The sequence below is a fragment of the Ambystoma mexicanum genome, chromosome 5p, assembly GCF_040938575.1.
Source record: "Ambystoma mexicanum isolate Mex_15411 chromosome 5p, UKY_AmexF1_1, whole genome shotgun sequence".
Taxonomy (NCBI): domain Eukaryota; kingdom Metazoa; phylum Chordata; class Amphibia; order Caudata; family Ambystomatidae; genus Ambystoma; species Ambystoma mexicanum.
Genome location: NC_090930.1, coordinates 1,322,634,875 through 1,322,655,111, shown reverse-complemented (window position 1 = coordinate 1,322,655,111; position 20,237 = coordinate 1,322,634,875). Strand labels below are relative to the sequence as shown.

At 45.2% G+C, this 20,237-nt stretch overlaps 1 protein-coding gene across 2 annotated transcripts in view; it reads left to right on the top strand.

Annotated features, from left to right (window-relative positions):
* The window catches only part of SRD5A1 (steroid 5 alpha-reductase 1), a 320,043-nt gene that overhangs the window by 59,858 nt on the left and 239,948 nt on the right, over window positions 1-20,237 (top strand). For both annotated transcript variants that reach the window (XM_069613721.1, XM_069613722.1), the window contains exon 2: window positions 11,570-11,736. In XM_069613721.1, coding sequence (XP_069469822.1) covers window positions 11,570-11,736 — 167 coding nt within the window. The remainder of the gene's footprint in view (window positions 1-11,569; window positions 11,737-20,237) is intronic.

Sequence of the window (20,237 nt, the reverse complement as noted above, 5' to 3'; positions counted from 1 at the left end):
CGGTGATGGAAGATGGCCCTGGTGAGGAGACTCGTAGCGGGGTCTTTCCTGGTGTCTTTCCTCATTGGCTGGGAAGCCTTCAAACCCCCTCACTGGATACTAATGAAATATGAATAGAACTTTACCTTCAAAGCTATCCAACCACAGTGCCAGCCCTCTGTGACTCACATAATGCTAATAAATAAGATAAATGAGGGGGGATGATAATTTAGTTGGCACGCTATCCTCTTATCAAATTGTGTAGATTTAATGAGTACAGATGATTTGTAATCTGTGGGAGCTGAGGCTGGATGTGTTTTTTGTTCCTGGAAGTGAGGTAGATATGTGAGCAGGGTTTGAGAGTTTCTCTTTGAGTTGATTATGTCCTGCACTAGACCAATCATTTTAAGAATCTGCTTGCCATTTTTGAGATCTGTGCACCTGCAACTCGTGTATTGACAATTACAAAATAATGTATCTTTTACATTTATTTTTAGAAGTAATTTCACCAAGAATGGTGCTTAATTTTTACTTATTATGTGAGAAGCAATTCTGTAATTCCTTTGCTACCTACTTGTGGTGCCTTAAACAATTATCGAAATAGAGGAGGAACCCCGGGTGGGCACTCCTTGAACAAATATCGGAATTCTGCCTCTATCTAGTTAGAGGCAAGTGAGAGGTTAGGAAAAGAGCACTGAAAGGGGGACTACTTCCAGTAGTTTAAAACCAATTTAATCGTAACACATTTAAGCATTATTCATTGTGCAATCCATTTTCTAAAATCACATAAAACATCAAAGTTTAGATACGTAACTTATTAGTTAGTTAACATATTAGTCAATCATTTTGCCAACACTGCCACCTCTTTGGCCAGGGTATCATATCAACTAAAAATTATATACTTTGTTAGTTCCTAGTTTTTCTGAGTCTAAGAAAACACCGTTTTTTTTCTTCACATAAACAGTTTTTGTTCATTGCATCAATTTTTTCTCACTGTATAAACATTATGCAGTAATTTCCCAACATGTTTCAGTTCTCAAGGGATAGGATCTGGAACTTTCATCAGGAGTAGAACCCTGTTTTTTTGTGCAGTTGTATAGACGCTACAGTCTCAAGGGCGGATATCTTACTTTTCTTCCCCTCTAAGACAAAATAAGAGGACTGGTATGAGCTATAATTTCCCAAAGTGCAGTCGGGCTCTATAATTGAGTAATACACCTCGATAGGTTGGTAATTACGTGTACTGGTGTAGGTAGAGGGTGAACCAATTTTAATTGATGGAGGTAGATGCAAAATGCATCCTTCCTTATCGCTAGAGGGTGGAAAAGAATATATGAAGTATGCTTTTCTTATTGCTAAAAAAAAAGCCAGTGTGAACATCTCCCCGTGGGCTACACAGGGCGTGGATGGGTCTGGCTCTAAGAGTGCCCTGTACCATTGGAAGTGGTTAAAGAAACTCACCTCTATCAGGTGAGGCGCTTTTCCTAGATGTAGTTGAGGTATAGCGGGTAGCAGTCTTGCCAAAGCTGTTGGGAGCTGTGCTGGATAGGTGGTGCCTTTTGGCACAAGTTATCTCTGTTGGAGACAGATAGTGTGGATTATAGATATCTGTCTTCTAGTGTTGGTGTATTTAGAAAAAGAACAACTCTGTTGCATGGGTCCAGTCATCCTACCTGCCGCATTCGTGCAGAACGGCGCTGTGTGCATATGTTCTCAGTTCGTATGGCCTGCTGTTCATGTAGTCCCCTTCGTGGCTAAATGGGAAACACAACAGGGAGAATCTAATTGTTTCAGTCTCGGCAGATAGATCGCACCGTGTGCGATCACTGCATGTCTGCTTACCGCATGTGGACTCTTCAAGGCAAGATTTGATCTCGAGCGGCAGCACGGCTGTGTCAGCCTCGAGTAGTACACGTCTCTCATTGGTAGCAACGGTTGCATATACAAGTCAGGAAAGTCCCACTATTTGGGGTTATGCAAAGGACTTACACCTGAAGCCAATTGCCAAGCCACAGGTGTGTATATATAAGGAGAAAGAAATCGGAAGGACAGAGAATCTAGCTGGGTGAGAGAACCCATATTGCCGGAGTCCAGCTGGGGGAGAGAGCCCATCACACAGGAGACGGTCTCCCGTGTGGAGAAAGGAGCCTGCTCGGTGAAAAGGGCGCAGAGAAAATCTGCAAGTTCCAAGGCTGTGTGTTCCCCGCCGGAGCTGGGGGACACTGAAGACGCCAGGGAGCCCCAGTGTACAGCAGTTCTGCTCGGAAGAGGCGAGCCAGGCTCGCTGAGGCTCACGACGGGGAGCGGGCAAATGCCAAGGAGCGAACTGAAGGTACCCAGAGGAGTTGCCGAATACCAGTGAGTGACGGTGAGGGAAATTCACGCCAGGGCACTCCAGGGGCTTGGGCTCGGTCATGCAAGGATGCCGATCAGAGAAAGGAGTAGGTTTGTTGGGCCAGGAGACCAAAAGAGTTTTAGGAAACCCGAACAAGCTGCTGAATATTACCTGCAATTTTTGAATACCGAACTGAAGTAAAGTTGTGTGAAGCATGTGAATCCTATTGTGTGAATGAAAGGGAAGTGAAATACAATGCTGACAGTAATAAAAGTCGAATCAAGAAGTCAATGAACTTTGTGAGAATAAGAACCGAAGTCGAGCCAGTAACCAGGACTTTTTGAAACCAAGTGAGAAATATAAGGAATACAACACTATTGCAAAGTGTTGAGGGGGCAAGGAAAGTCTCCCCAAAGTTAATGTTGTTAAAGTCACATGGTGGCAGAGCCCAGAAGGCTGCCAAAGATGATGCTGCAAACAGCTAAATGGTGCAAGTTTGAAGAGGGAGCCTGTGCCTCCAAGAATCTTTAAAGTGAGCCAGTGACTATAGTGAAGTGCCAAGAGTTTTCGGGTGTGTGACTTGTGATGGGTGGACCGGGTGGTCCGACAACTGCACCTAGACTGGAAAGCCCTATTTGAATTGCAAAGTTGGTGTGGAAAACTTACTGGCAATCAAGAGAACTGAACATTGTTTTGGAACTGTGTTAAACTTGGGGAAGGGAACCCCAAGATCCTTGTTGAGACTGGTCTACCCTTGGGGGAAACCTCCAAGGTCTTGTTTGTGAAAATGCTTTGAACTTAAACAAGGGCTATAATACAAGCCACAGGGGACGTGACTACATGGCCATGGAATGGGACGTGTTTTCAAGGTGCTCCTGCGGATCCTCCAATGATCCTGTCGATTTTAATATGATCCGAGCCAACTGTCTGATTTAACGTTAAAACTACAGAAGCATGAAGTTGGGGAGTGTGCCACGATAGAAAATCTGAAGTGAATAGCAGCACGAGTGGTAAACCGCAACTAAGAGAAGTTTGCAGGACCCAAGCGGCGGAACAAACAAGATGGCGGGTGACAAGGAACAAAGGAATTAGCCGGGGGACAGCTACACTGAAGGAGATGTGCGCCGCAGTTAAACAAGAGCGGACCCCGACCGACAAATGCAGAAAGATCGGCAGGAGAGGCAAGTGATAAAGCAGCATTGTATAAAGCTGGAGTGCACTAAGGCCCCGACAGCAGCAGAGCGGAAGGTGGATTAAAATCTATGAAGTAGCGACGTATGTGCAGGAGGTCCGAGAAAACTGGAGCACCGGAGTGTCAAGCACGGTGTGCATTACATCGAGCGAAAGGAAAGAGCGATAAAGTGATTGCGCAACCCTACATAGCTACCCGGAGGGAAAACGCAATTGCGGACTTAAGTACATGGCCTCCTGTGCAATAATAAATCTTATAAAGTCGGAGACCGATGCAACAATGGACATGAACTGAGGCATCCTGTTGAAGTAGCTGAGGTCCAGTGAAGGCCTAAGGCACTAATACCACAGAAGACGTTTAGAACATTGTATCTGAAGCGATGGAAGTGATACAGTAGCAAGTAGCAAGTGCTGGAAAAGCAAAGAATGGGTCTTCCGAACTGTGAAACTGACATGCGGTCAGGACGAAAGGAATTCTCACATACGGCTGGAACTGGAAAGAGGCACAGCACGGAAAAGCTTGTCAGACACACCAAATACTACACGAGCTGCGAGGACACCAAACGCTTGCTAGGGGGCACGGTCACTGGAGTGCCACAAACAGTGCATGTGAGCAGAAGACAGGAGCTGGAGGCAGCTGGAGGAGCTGGAACACTCGCCCAAGGATTTACAGTGGAAAGGGCACACAAGGCCCTGACAAGGAAACCGCCGCCTGGAGCACTGTCCCGGCCGATAATCGCCAAGATACTAAATTACAAGGACAGAGAGAAAATCCTGGAACACTTACGAAAAGGAGGAATGATTAGCCGAGCTTTGGCGTCCATCACAGCATACCCGGATTATACTTTTTTGATGCAGAAACAAAGGATGAACTATGGGGCCGTCAAGAGGAGGTTAAGCGCCGCCAATCTGAACTACATGTTGTATCCAGCGAAGATGAAGGTCCTAAATAAGGACTGCACCATTTTTTTCGAGACCCTGGAAGATGTGAGCAAGTGGATTGACACAGAGAATATGCCGATGGAGAAACAAGATCAGATGGGAGATGGAAGTGATGAGTGAACATGCTGTCTGTGGTTAATGTACTCTTGGGGGGGCATGTGGGCTAACATAGAATGATCTGACAGAGACATTTAAGCTGAAAAGCAAAGGGGTTTCGCACAGTTAGCTAATGCAGGAGACACAGGTGCTGCTTAGTTTTAAGCAGTGCTAGGAAACACACTATCACCAACATTAGGTTAGGCTAGATTAGTTAGGATACTAGTAGTTAGGATAATAGTAGTCAGTATCCTCCTGCTGCACTCCAATTACCGGCATTGGACCAGGAAAGGAGTGAGATGTGGGGATGCCTGAGATCCAGAGTTGGAGCTGGGCAAACGTTTAGAACGGTTGGGGAAGGAGGAGGGATGGGTGTTGGGTTAGTTAAAGGGAAGTTGGCCTACGGATACTCGCAGGGAAATAGGAAGTGACATGGGTGAAATGGAAGTCAAAGTAGTTGATGAATATGGGTAAGCTCAAAATAGCAACCTGGAATGTGAGAGGCTTGACTAGCTATATTAAAAGGAACCGGGTTATGGCATATTTGAGGCGCCAGAAAATAAATATAGCGCTCCTGCAGGAAACCCACCTGACCAAAGAGAAACAAAACACACTAGCACAGAAATGGAGTGGGATGACCCTGTGCTCAACGTACTCGGTGTATGCTAGAGGGGGTTCTTATTTGGGTGGCACCAACAGTCCCATTCAAGATCCTGCAGACCCTTCTCGATAAAGACGGTAGGATGGTAATAATTCAGGGATTGGTCGAAAGGAAATGTGTTATTAATATGTATGGCCCAAATCAACATACTGCAGCTTATTTTAGATCTTTATATCCTAAGATTAGACCATATCGAGATTGTGCGGTGATATGGTGAGGAGCTTTTAATTTTACTTTGGACCTGACGAGGGATGGATCAGATGATGAATTCACTTACCCAACCCCTTTGGCCAAAGCTCTGGATATGCTGTTGCGCACATTTAAATTGGCGGATGTATGGAGAACATCCACAAGACAGAGGATACTTACACTATACCGCCCCACAGAACCTATATACAAGGTTAGATTGTGTTTGTGGGGGCGGACACATTGAGTGAGTTCACACAAGCCGAGTATAAAGCTAGGGTCCTTTTTTTTGGATCATGCCCCTCTGATTGTTACTTGGCAGGCTCCCCCCTCACTCCCCTGGGCCAAAATTCCGACCTGGAGATTCGGGGTTGAAGCACTGAAAGATATGGGGATCCAAGAACATTTGAGGGTTGAAGTGAAATAATATTTTGGGCACAACACTGGCAGTGTAGACTCAGCCGGTACGCTGTGGGAGGCCTTCAAAGTCGTGAGAGGAGCAGCTATAGATAAGTCGAAGGGGATGCAAGAGGTTTTACTGCGGGATCTACAAAAGACAGAAGAAACATATAATGCGGGCAGGTAACAGATCCCTAGAAGAGGCCAGGGAAGTGTCCCGTCTACAACAGGAATGTAAGGAACACTGGGAGAGGTTAGGCAAACTAAGCTACACAAAATCTATTGAGAGACAACATGCAGAGGGGGACGCGCCGGGCAGACTGCTGGCCTGGTTGTATAAAAGTGAGACCACACGTCAGACAATCAGAGCATTGAAGGGGACGGAAAGTTGAAGGAGACCCAAAAAGAAGTGAATAAGAGTTTCTATGATTATTATACGCACCTGTACAAGGAATCCACGATGGGGGAGGAGGAGGTGGATATACAAGAGGCATTAACTCAGATCAATCTTCCCAAACTGAATAAGGAAGAACGAGACAGCCCAGAGATGCCTATCACAATTGAGGAACTAGAGAATGTGATAAATGAATTACCAACCAATAAAGTCCCAGGGGTGGACGGGCTTCCCAGAGAATTTTATAACGAATACAAAGCCGACATCTTGTTCCCAGTACTAGCAATGCTCAACGAGGCGCTAGACTCTGGTAAATTACCTGGGTCCCTGCGGGAGTCGATAATTATCCCCCTCCTCAAACCAAATAAGCCGGATACGGAATGTGGCTTGTATAGGCCCCTTTCGTTGCTGAACCAAGATGGGAAGATTCTTACAGCATTCATGGCAAAGAGGCTTAGACCGGTCATAGGTAAGCTCATTTACCCAGATCAGACAGGATATGTCCCACACAGAAATATTACCAACAACCGGAGGAGATTGCATCACATAATAGATTATACCCGGAGAGAGACACAGGAGGTAGCAGTAGGGTCACTGGACCCAGTAAAAGCGTTCGACTTAGTCAGATGGCCTTGGCTGCTAACGGTCCTGGAAGAAATTTGAATTGGGCCCACATACATCAAATGGGTGCGATTGCTGTACGATGCACCGATAGCAAGAGTCAAAACGGGCTCCACTGTCTCGGAGCAGTGGTAGCTGAGTAAGGGCATGAAGCAGGGATTCCCATGGTCTCTGATGCTCTTTATCTTAGCGTTGTAACCACTGGCGGTCTATTTGAGGGAAGAGTACAGTGAGGCGGGTATACGTACCTCTGGGGGGAAGGCATCTGATCTCGCTATATGCGGATGATATGCTCCTATACCTGCAGCACCCGGAAGAGAATTTACAATATGTTCTGGACGAGTTGGAACGGTACGCAGCACTGTCGGGTATAACTATTAACCCCCAGAAATCTAGTTTATACTCCTTGGGAGAGTAGGTGGTGAAGTCCATACACAAACTGCTGGTGCTACCAATTAAGTGGGAAATAGATACTTTTAGGTATTTAGGGGTGGACATATACCACAACCCTAAGATCGAACATACAGATAATACAGAGAAGGCATTTAGCAAGATTGAAAACTGCACATCTGGACGAGGCTTCCATTGTCCATGATGGGGCACAGCATGACTGAATAGTGGTGCTGCTGAGACTCCTACATTACTTTGCAAATATCCCGTTCGCAATACCCAAAATGTTCTCTAGGAAATTCATATGGCACAATTCGATGTGCAGAGTAGCATTGTGGAAGCTCCAGAATTAATAAGAGCAAGGAGGAATAAAACTGCCCAACTCTGAGGTATACTTTATGGCTAGCCAGCTGCAATTTGTGGTCAAATGGCTAGCGGAAAGACAAACGCCTGAATCAAGGTTACTAAGGGCGGAAAGCACTTTGTTCTTTCTAAACTAAGTAATATGGTTACCTGATACGTGCACAACCAGCGAGCTCCTATTGGTGCGTCTTGGGTGCACAATTTGGCACAGGGCATGTCAGTTGATGGCGATGGTAACACTGTACTCTTCGCAGATACCGCTAGTGGTGCTGGAACAAATGGATGAACAAATTAAGCTAAACGTAAGGAGGAGAGGGGAACCCATGGGGGTGGCGGACGGCGGGAGACATACTAAAAAAGGGGAGGCCCAAGGATTATGAGGAGCTGATGGAAGACAAAGGGGTGCATCAGGGGCCACACATCACGTATTCCCGACTCTTGAAGGGCCTAAGATGTAGATGGCCAGAGATCGAGACATCCTTGCAGACGGACGAGATTATAGAGACATTTTACGATCTATTGATGTCCAAAGTTGAGAGGGAAGTAGGACAGACAAGACAGAATTGGGAAGCAGACTTATGGGAGCCAATGTTGGACGAGATGTGGCTCAGAGCTCTGGGGTATCGCAAAAAGGTGTCGTGGAATGCACTACTACAACAGATCAAATTATATGTGGCCCATAGAACATATCTGACCCGGAATAAAATGGCCTAGTTTAATCAAGCAGAGATACAGACATGACCAAAGTGTGGGGCGGTAAATCCAGATCTGGTGCACATGTTTTGGGCATGTGCAGAGATAGGCATATTTTGTGGAGAGGTAGCCCAAACATTGGCAAAAGCAGAGATTACTCTGGATGTGGGATCCCCCATGGCCTGCATGTTAGGGGGCTTCCCAAGACCCAAGCGTGCTAAACATGTGAGCAAACTCAGGGACTTAGCATATATACTGGCAAAACGCATAATTGCAATGGGACGAGGCCAGTGGTGCAGACGTGGTGGAGGGATTTGTTAAAATGGGCCAACGCGGAGACCGTGGTGTGGCAGGAAGCGATAAGTAGGAACACGGAACAAGGGGAGGTTGGAGTGGAGGTGTGGAAATTGGTAGCAGATTTAGCTGTCTCTGAACAGTGTGCCCAGGATTTGGTAGAAACCCTTGTACACGTAGATACCATAGCTCAGTGAGAAGCTGATGAAAACAGGAGGGAGGTGGAGTGATGGGTGCGACGTAGACCTGGAATGGGTGGGGGAAGTTTTGGGGTGCAGGAGAGACGCAGTCATACAATTTGAATGTGAAATGTTTGTATTGATTAACAGTTTGTAAATTGAGTTGACTAAGTGTAAAAACCAATAAAAATTGTTTAAAAAAGGCAATAATACAAGCCGAGGAGCTTGAATAAGCTCTGATCTTTGTTTTGAACACGATGTTTGTGGTTGCTGACATCCCTATACGTTATGTATCTTTAGATATGAGGGAAAGCATGGGTTTTGGACACACTTTTAAGTTGAACTTTCTGACTCAGGCTTTAGTTCAGGTAGGGAAATACCCCCTTTTGCATAGGGCACGTTAGGCCTTCAAACTTAAGTTAATAATAGTATTTTGTCTGAGCTTTGAATCTGTTGTCTGTGTCTTGCTTCATCATGCCTTCACAGTGCTTTACAGTTGTGTAGAACCAACATTGTGTATGGGGATGAATGAATTGATTGGAGGAATACATTTTTGTAAATTATAGAATTTGTATGTAATTTATTTAATGCATTTGGATAATATAACCATTAGTTGGGATAGCAGTGTCGCACTAGTACTTTTTAATCCATTGTTGTCTGTTTTTTGTAAGATTTGCAATAACACTTCAGACAGGAGCTAGGGTAGTGCAATAGTAAGTGCTCCATTATGGCAGTAGCACTTTAATGTTGGTAAATATTGTGCATTTTCTATTCGGTACCGTCTGGTGAGGTGCAATATGGCATTAGCACTTGAAATTGTTTACATAGTGTGAAACCTAGCGAAATTGTTAGGCAAATTAATGATGAATTATAAATATTTGTTATGTGTCAAACCAGGCTGTAGAGTGCAGTGGTCTTCAAAATTCCTTGGCCTGGGCCCCACCTCAGCAAAATGTGGGCAGGCCTGGCTCTTTCAAAAATGACCAAAGAACAGTAAGTCCAAATGGCTATGAACTACGCCGCTGTCACAGCACCCTACTCCCAGTATAGTGGCTGTGCTCCCCCACCTGTTCCCATCAAGGTCTCTGGGCACCCTCATCCCACTCCTAACCCAGCCCCAAGGCTCTCCCCAACCCACCACAGACCCTGGGCTCTCCTCACCCTTCTCCCACCAATGTCCCTCGGCTCTCCCCACCCTGCTCCCAGCACTATGTCATGGCTGCCCCATCCTGCTTCCACCACAGTCCCTGGATTTGCCCCAGCCCACTTGCATCAAAGTCCCATTGCCAGTGGCAGCTGGTGAATTTTGTTTTTAACTGGAGGGGCATAATTATGTCTCCCGGATATGCCACAGAAAACGAGCGTAGTGAGGGAGCCCGGGCCAATCGAGGGGGGGGGGGGAAATCAGGGGGTGCCCCTGCTTTTTAAAGAAAATTGAAAAATTGTTTAAATGTGTCATTTTAGTGCATACTTTAAAAAAACATTTGTCAAAAAGCCAAACAGGTATTTTTTTTTCTTTTTCTGTACATCTTAAAAAAAATACTGCCCCTTTTTCCCTGGGCTATGGCCACACCTAGACCCCCCTCCCCAGGTGGCAGGTTGGTAGGGAGATTGTGCAACAAATGCCTTTGTTGTACGAACCCCCACTCACTGAAATCGCCTCCACGGACCAAGACTTTCACACAGCAAGCACTCTATCGTTCACACGAGCATCCACCATCATGTACTCGTAACACAAGCATACACGCATCCATACACATAGATAAATGAACATAAACTTGTCCTATGCCCCGGTCCTGAGGTTTCCTCCCTAGCACTCCAGCTCATGCATAATAAACAGGAATAGGAAAAGGAAAAGCTTCCAGGTTCCTACCCATGCATGAAGGGTCCTGAGTGTGGGTCCTGAACTGCCTTGTCTGTATGTACGAGGAGACGCAGGAGCTCCCCCTCACACATAAAGACACCCAGTTCCCCAGCCAGCATTTCCAGGCTGGCGAAGCAAAGTGTCCCGAGCCTTGCATGGCTCATTGAGCATGTGTGGCTGGGGAACTGAACTGTCAAAGGGAAGCAGTGTTTCCCTTTTGACAGTTCATTCAGCCCAGGAGCACTTCCTTGGCTGGAAAAAGCAGCTGAGGGAGCACTCAGTGTTTCACTGGGATGGCTCCTCAGCTCCTCCATAATGGGCGAGGGGGGCACTGTATCTACGCCCCCTTGCCCATTATGGATGACACACCTGCTCAGGGCTCCCCCCAGCTCCGCTTTGTTTTTCCTCCCTAAGAAAGTGTTTTTGTTTTGCATTTCATGCTGGGGTCTCCACCCCCTTTACCCCATAGGAATGCGGCCATGCTCCCCCTTGGTGGCGTGCCCCACAGTCTGAATGCCTCTGCTGTAGAGTGTATTGAGAGTGTATTGAATGGGTCTTGTTCTGTACCTGCTTCTCAAGATGTGAGACTTCTGTCACCTGGAGTTGATACAGTGTAACAGTACTGGAGCTTTTTAATCATTTTGTAGCTACTCTCTATATTTCATGATGGGTAGGTATCTCATGAGTTAAGGGCTCACCTTAGATATGGGGTCAGCCTGCTTTTTGTAAGTTTGATTAGCGCGGCAGGACAACTCTTGTCATTCATCCTTCTGACGTCAATAAATCTATTAAATTGGTTCATGATAAAACCTGTTAGTACAGAGCTTTCAAGTGGGATGAATTTGGCATTACATGATTACGTTAAAGACAGATATTATAATCCTATTTCCATTCAGATAACCAGACTGAATTGCATTCTACTACTGTGCCGAATAATGCATTGCTCTTCATTTATTGCAAGTTATATCCCTGTTGTTTGTAGGACACTTGTATTCCCTTTTCTGATTCGTGGAGGAAAGCCAACACCATTCGTAACCTTTGTGCTTGCATTTGTTTTCTGTGTCTACAACGGGTACTTGCAGGGAAGATATTTATGCACTTATGCCGACTACTCCCCCGACTGGGCAACTGAGCCCTTTTTCATCATAGGTGAGTACAACATTTTCAGACATGGTTATATGTTAAATATGAGATGTGCAGACTCCTGTTGCAGTGTGACTTCTCTTTTCTGACGTTTGTATCACTGAAGCACCCTTTGACAAACTCGCAGTGCAAACATCGCATCCAGCCCCCGGTCTGCCTGAGTAGGATTTACGTTGCGTACGCGACGACGTCTTAACGTTATTACGTTTTGTATGTGAAGCGGCCATCTTGGCTTTATAAACCATGCTCATGTGGTGTTGGTTTGTTCACCTTTTGTGACTTACTAAACCCAATTTAAGGTATTCACTATTCTGATTTGAGTATTGCTATTTTATGTCGGAATTTCACATATTTTTCTACATAGTTTCTTGTTACTTTCTTTTTCTACTTGTAGTTCTTGGAAAGTTTTCTGAGTTCACTTTGTACACCCTCGATAACCTCTTTATTACTATGAATGTACTTTTCTTTTCCTTATTATTTAGATCCTCTTTGAAAAGAACTTGCATATTAGTATATACATCATGTCCTTCACACACAGGATTCTTAATTACTCTTTTGCTTTTCTCTGTAGCTCAAGATTACATTCCGGCAAAGTGTTTTTTCCCTCACTTGGTGTACACTTATTTAAATACTATAAGTTGAATAATCAGGGGCCAGATTACAGAAATGTTGCACTGGTGCATGTTTGCACGGTATTAGCACTAGGGCAAAGTTTGCCCTGTTTTTAAAAATGATGGGACATATTGAAAAACCTTTGCACCGAGGCAAGTGCTGTTGGGCATGTTAATAGCATCAGGGCACAATTGGCCCTAGTGCAAAAAAAACATACATTTTCAATGTATTTTTGCTGCTGGGCAAACATTTCTCTCGTGCTAATACCAATCGGCAAACTTTGCCGGGGTGCAAACATTTGTTCAAAATGTATCTTTGTTGCACAAGAGCAATTTTTGCCCTGTTGCTTATAACATTGCAAACTGCCCTATTGCTAATACCGTGCAAATTTGCACTTGCATTGGTGCAAAGTTTCTGGAATCTGGCACCATGAGTATACATTTTGACTGTGTTCTTGAATATATGAAATGATCTGATGAAGACTCTGAATTTACTCTTTTCTGATTATATTTTTTCTGATTTTGAACAAATAATCAGTTCAGTGACTATTGAGTGGATTGAGAAGTTTCCGTTTTTTAAAATCTGTTGGACTTTTCGAATTGTTTTGAGCTATTGTCTCAACTTTATCTTGTAAGGTGTTATTACATTATCCTTTACTTATATTATAGAACTAGCTCTAGACTTTCATTAATCAGCAAATGACAATCTGCTATCAAACCTCAAAACACGTTGTTTGCTTTACTGTGTAATTGACCAGGTTTGTTGGTTTCTTAAACATAAAAATATATGTTAATGTTAAAGGTATTTATACTGCGCACCGTCACCAACTGAATTATTGCTCAGGTGGATCTGCAAATGAGAAGGTGGGGTAGGTTAGCAAGGAGAAGAGGGAGTGGGATAGAGAGAGAGGTGGTGTCCTGTTGGCAGCTTCAGTTCGGTATACACTGTGCGCTGAGCTTTGGTGCAAATATGGGATCGATGTCAGTCCTCGTGTGCTGTTGGTGGTGCTTATGTGTTAGTTTGTGTTGCGGTGTGGTGAAGTGCGTACAGCTTGCTGTGTGAGAGGTGGTTGTGTGAGTTTTGTGTGATTTTTAAGTATGCAGAAATGTAATGTGAGTTTTTTGGTTAGCGATTATATGTCTCGCAGCTAACCTTCACAGTATGGCTGAATGCCTAAATTTGAGAATCCTGTATGGTGGGGGAGAGGCCCAGATCTCACAATACACTGCATTCCCCGATACAATAGACAAAGATGTAGGCCACACCTAGATTTGAGTGTCCTGCAAAGTAGTGGAGAGGGCTAGATTTCATAATACATTGTTTCGCCATATAGTAGACAAAGGTGGAGGCTATACCTAGATTTGAGAGTCCTGTATTTTGTGAGAAAGGTCTAGGTTCCACAATAAGTGGGTTTCAGCATATAATGGACAGAGATGGAGGCTACACCTAGATTTGAGAGTCCTGCAAAGTGGGAGAGGCCTAGGTTTCATAGTGCATTATGTTTCACCGTACAATAGACCGAGATGAAAGCTATACTTAGATGTGGGAGTTCTGTAAAGTGAGAGAGAGGCCTGGGGATTCATAATTTTATTTATTTATTTTATTTATTTATTACGTTTGTTACTCGTCCAGACTCGCAGGTATCACGGCAAAAATGCAATAAATGGTAGCATTATTATACAGTGTTACAGTTACCATCACACAGAACATATTTAAACTAAAATGCACATAAATCATGTGATCACATTTCTTATACTGAATTCCATTGGTCAAAAGCAGGTCATATTTTGTTTGAACACTAGTTGCAGATCTAGAGGCGACCCCTGGAGGAACATGAGGGCCATGGGGTTACGTTAGTTGTTTAGATTCAAAGGGGGCGGTTAGCCAATAGCATTCTGTTAGGTTAATATTAACCAGGTTCAGTGCTTTTTTAAATCTTAGTAGGGAGTCCTCATTTTTGATACTAAGGGGTAGTGCGTTCCAGTGCGAAGGGGCTAGGACTTCCTCCTGCTCTACTGTATTTGTATTGAGGAACTTCCAAGTGGGCCAGTTTATTAGATCTCCGTGTCCTACATGGGATTTTTTTTTTTGATGATGTTGTTGAGGTAGCTAGGCGCTTTGTTGGTGATGCATTTGTGGACGGTGCTGAGTGTTTTGAAGATGATTCTTGCTTCAATTGGCAGCCAGTGGTTTTCTCTCCTGATGCTAGATATATGTTCTGACTTCTTTATACCTAGAGCCGCTCTAAGGGCTTTGTTTTGTAATAGTTGGATTTTATTTAAGTTGGTTTTGGAGGTTCCTAGGAAGAGGATGTTACAGTAATCCAGTTTCGTTAAGATCAGCGCTCTGGCCAGAGTGATACAATTTGTGGGGGTGAGAAACTGGCGGCCGAGTGCAATAAGTTTTGCTGTGTAGGCTGTGGAAGAGGAGAGGGCTGCTATTTGTTTGTGCATATTGAGGTTGGCCTCTATATACACACCAAGAGTTTTAACTTGTTTGAGTACTGGGATCTGTGTACCGTCAATGTTGATGTGAGAGTAGTCAGTGTGGAGGGTGCTTATTCTTTTTTGGGAGCCCACGATGAGGACCTCAGTTTTCTCATCGTTAAGGCAGAGACTGTTTAGGGTCATCCAATTTTGGATTATAGAATAAACTTTATTGATAGTGTCAGTGTCCTGGGTGTAGTCACCTGTGATGGGGATGAGGATCTGGGTGTCATCTGTGAAGTTGGTGTAGATGATACCCATATCGTCAAGAGCCGAGAAAAGGAGTTCAATATATGCATTGTAGAGGGTGGGCGAGAGGCAGGATCCCTGGGTGACTCCTATGGGTACTACTATAGAGTCTGCTGCATAGTTACCGATGGCAACTCTGGATGTGCGTTAGTAGAAAAATTAAAATCTTTTTTTAGGGTGTTGCAAAGTTTATAAAAATGATTTTTATTGATTTATTCAAACTAACAACAATACAAACCAAACATGCAGTGCATATATCAACAATTCAATTGTTCATCATTTAATTCTCACTGCTCCCCATTTCCCACCCCCATTACGAGCCTATTTATTCCAAACACTCAGTGTCTGTCTTACGTGGTGGGGTCTCACTTTCCGTGGATTCGGACAGATCTTGTGTTATTCCAAACAGTTCCGCTATTAATAATTTCCATGCCATCAGGGTTCCCGCCTCCTCCTCTCCCCCTACATTACTCGCCTCTTGCCATACCGTGGTTTCTGCCTCTGCCCATTTCTGCAACTCCTTCCAACACAACTCTACCCGTGGCCTATGGCATGTCTTCCACCCCATTGCAATCCTCCTTTTTGCAAGCACATATGCTAGATCCTTCAATTTGCTGACATGTTTAAGTTTCTGTGCTCTGGGGAACCCCCCCCTAGCAAGCAGGCCCAGGCCCTATTTATGACAATAGTGATCCCTTTTTCCGCCAGTCTCTGTGCTACTTCACCCCAGAAACGCTCAATCACTGGGCATGACCAAAACATGTGTACCATGTCAGCATTTTTCTCATCACATTTGGGACATGCCTGTCGTCCAGCGTTATCAAACTTAGATATTCTTTGAGGTGTCATATATGCCCTATGCGTAATATACAGTTGTATCTGTTGCAATCTGGCGTTCCTTGAAACCTTCTTATGGTATCCCAGGGCCCGCTCCCACATCCCATCCTCCATCGAGGCCCCCACTTCCTCCTCCCAGTCTAGTCTCAATTGCGTTAATTCTTCCCCGACCTTTGACATTATCATCTCATACAGTCTAGAAATCTCATGTCCCGCTTCTGTTATATCATATATTACATCCATAATAACGTCTGGTTCTTCTTCCAACTCTGTTTCAGGCCATATTTTTCTAATTTTCTGCACCATTCTGTGATATGTAATATATTGGCCCGTATGTAATCCCATCTTCTCCCCTAGTACTTAAATCCCTAACAGTCACCTCTTGCCAGATATCTCCCATCGTTACCAACCCCCGCCGATTCCCAGTGGGTCCTTATTGTCATTCTCAATTGCTTATCTCCCCCTGCCAGTGTAGCTAATGGTATCTGCGGGGAGCATGGGAGTGGGTTCCCCATCATCCTGCATGCCTGACGCCACATCTTCCAACCAAGTCTGATCATTTCGGGGCGCTCTCTCATCTCTGCCTTGGGCAGCCAGATCATTTCTCTTAAATAAAATGGGGCACAATCATGTTATGTTAACGGTACTTATATAGCACACCGTCACCAACGGAATTGGTCCCCAGGTGCTCTGGTGGATCTGTAAACGAGAAGGTGGGAAGGGTTAGTAAGGTGTAGAGGGAGTAGGATAGTGAGAGGGTGGTATAGTGTTGGCAGCTTCAACTCTGTGGACACCGGGTGCTGAACTTTGGTGCTAGTATCGGATTGGGGTCAGTCCGCCTGTGCTGTTGGTGCAGCATAAGTGTTGGTGTGTGGTGAAGTGTGTGCAGCTTGTTGTGCGAGAGATGGTTTTTGAGTTTTTCAGTGATATAAGTATGCAGAGAGTTTGAGCTTATATTGTTAGTGGGTTATGTGCGATTTAACATGCTGACCTACATGGTTCTGTCCAAGTGTGGCTCATGCTAACATTCAAGTTACATCTAGGTGTGGCAGATGCTAACATTCACAATCCTATCCAGATACGGCGCAGGCTAGTGTTCACAAATTCTATGTGTGGCCCATGCTAACATTCAAGTTACTTTTAAGTGTTACTTATAATGAATGCTGCAGCCCACAGCTACCTCAGAGGGGCTATCCCAGTTGTGGTGGGGGCGGCGGAACCAGCATTTTGAAATCCTCCCCAGTCCCCCCCCCCCCACCTCCCTCCTTCGGCATGGAACTCGGATGCGTGTATGAGAAATTGTGCCACAGAAACTCGGCAGAGTGTCGGCCCTTTGCGTGCCCGCTTGAGTCCAGTGTTGCACAGAAGAGGAAATGAGTGACCAAACAACCTATATTCGGGGGTCACTTCGTCTGAGAGCCATTTGGCAACGTATTGCAGCTGGCTCGCTACATAATAAACCTCATAGTTAGGCAATTTTATCCCCCCTTTTCCGTAAAAGTTCTGCAACTTCCATAGCGCCATCCTGTTCCGGGTACCATGCCATAGGAAGTCCCTACACAAGCTGTTCAGTTTAATGAAAAACTTCTTGGGTATCAGATATGGAATGTTCCCAAAATAATACAGGAGCCTGGGTAGGACCACCCTCTTTAGCATTGCCCCTCGTCCCATCATCGCTAGGGGCAGCGTCACCCAAAATTTCATACACTTCTCAATTTTCCCAATGGCTGCCTCAGTATTGTGCCTATGTTCTTCCTCAACTGTATGGTACACATCTATCCCAAGGTACCGAAAGGTTCTCACCGCCCATGGTATTTGTAACACCGGCAATCGCCCTTCAGGGTTCCCCATATAACTACCTAACGGGAACAGACTAGATTTTTGAGGGTTCACTGCTATCCCAGACAGCCCCGCATATCTCTCCATCACCTCCAGGATATATTGAAGATTTTATTCTGGTTACCTCAAGTACAATAGCAAGTCATCCGCATATAAGGAGATCAAGTGTCGTTCCCCTCCCACCTCAATACCTATAGTATCGTATTGCTGTCTCAGGTATATTACTAGGGGCTCTAGGGCTAGTATATAGAGCATTGGGGACCACGGGCATCCCTGTCTGGTGCCTCTGCTGAGTTGCCATCTTCCAGATATCACTTCCCCCTGTTCTAACCCTAGCCAGCGGTTCACTGTATAGCATTTTCGCCTATTTTACATATCCTGGTCCCATTCCGTAACCCGCCAGGGCTGCCAGCAGCCATGGCCACTTGACCGAATCAAAGGCCTTAACCGCGTCTAGTGATACGATCGCCATCTCGCCGTCTTGCTTACTACCCCATTCGACAACTCGATGTAGTCGTCTATGGTTATGTGTTATATTCCTGTTCGGGACATAGCCCGTCTGATCGGGGTGTATAAGTTTGTCAATAACTCTCCGCAGTCTGTTTGCCAAGACCGCCGTCAATATCTTGATGTCGTGGTTCAACATCGACAGCGGTCTGTAAGAGCCACAGCTATGCCCCAGCTTGTTAGGTTTGGGGAGCGGTATTATGGTCGCTTCCCTTAGTGACTCTGGCAACCGTCCTACCTCAAACGCCTCATTTAGCATTTCCAACATTGGGGGGAGCACTTCTGCCCTATAAACTTTGTAAAACTCACTAGGGAATCCATCCGCCCCGGGGTCTTACTCGTAGGCAGCTGCTTCACCACCGCTTCTAATTCTTCCAAAGTGATTGGTGCATCCAGCTCTTCTTTCCTCAACACTTACTCTAGGCAGTCCTATGTCTTCTAATGTTCCTATTATCTCTTCTTGACTACTTCCCTCCTCATCACCATATAGTAATTTATAATAATCCGCAAACTCCTGATGAACTCCCTCTTGGGTGTCCACTACAGTACCATCATCCCTAGTTATCGTCCTGATCATGGGTCTGGGCGTTTCACTCTTATATAACCATGCCAAAAGCCTTCCTGTTTTATCACCTCCCGCTTGCTGTCTCTCTCGATTTTTTTTTTTATAGTTAAGGTTGCACAGCCTTTCCCATTGTTCCGCACATTTCTGTTGCAATTTAAGTATCAACTCCGTATCTCCGCCCCCTTTATTCAATGCCCTTTCTAGTTCCCTTTCTGTTTCTTGTAGTTCAGCCACAATCCCCTTTGCAGGCCCTTTGATTTCGCTACGGCTACCCCTCTCATCACTACCTTGAAGGCTTCCCATAATGTGCTTGCCAAGTCAACGCTATCCGTATTCTCTCCAAAGTAATTTATAATCTCCTCCCGTATACCCTCCCTGAACACCGGATCCTTGAGCGCCTCTGCCCGGAGGCGCCATGTCGGAATCCTTGCTCTCGGATGGCAATATTGCTACCCGAGAACCAGAGGCGAGTGGTCCGAAAGGACCCTCGCTTTATATTCTGCCTGAGTAATCTCCATTAATACATCCACCGTGGCAAAGACATAGTCCAACCTCGTATGTAGCTGCTGCGGGGCTGAGTAATGTGAATATTGCCTTTCTTGGGGGTATTTCGTTCTCCATATATCTGCCAGACCAAAATCATCTAGCAGTGTCTGCAGTGCTTTTGCCAGTGGAGTGGGTCTCTCAAACTTGCCATCTGATCTATCCACCCTGGGGTTCAATACACAATTAAAGTCCCCTCCCCAAATCACCGCACTACCCATGCACATGCTAAGGTTGTTGCATAAAGTCCTGAAATATGCTGTCGTATTTTGATTGGGGGCATATGTATTTATAATACTGATCTCTTTATTCTCCAATAGTCCCCGCAATATTACCATCCTCCCATCCATTTCGGCCACTTCCTGCAACAGTTGAAACGGGACGTGCAGTGCCACCCAGATAAGTACCCCTCTAGCGTAAGCAGAGTATGTTGAGCCCCCCACAACCCCTTTCCATTTCTTCACAATTGTTTCCATTATTTTACGTGTCAAGTGAGTCTCCTGCAACAGTGCTCTATCTATCTGCCTGCGCAAGTACATCACCTTGTTTCTTTTCAGATAACTGTTAAGTCCCCTGACATTCCACGTATTTATTTTAAGCTCCCCCATGGTCTGTGATTGTTCCCCTTCCCCTCCCACCATTGCAATCCAGATCCCACTTCCGTCTTAGTCTATCTAGGCTTGTTCCCCGATTCAAACTTCCTAAACCTACAAACACTTCAAGCTTCCCCTCCCTTCTCCCCCCTGCTTCCCTTTCCTCAACTACAACAACCTACTGCAAACATCCCCGCCCCCTCACCCCCCGCCCCACCCCAAAAAATGCCCAGCTCCATCCCTGGATCTCCGGCTCCCCTGCGTTTGGACCTAACC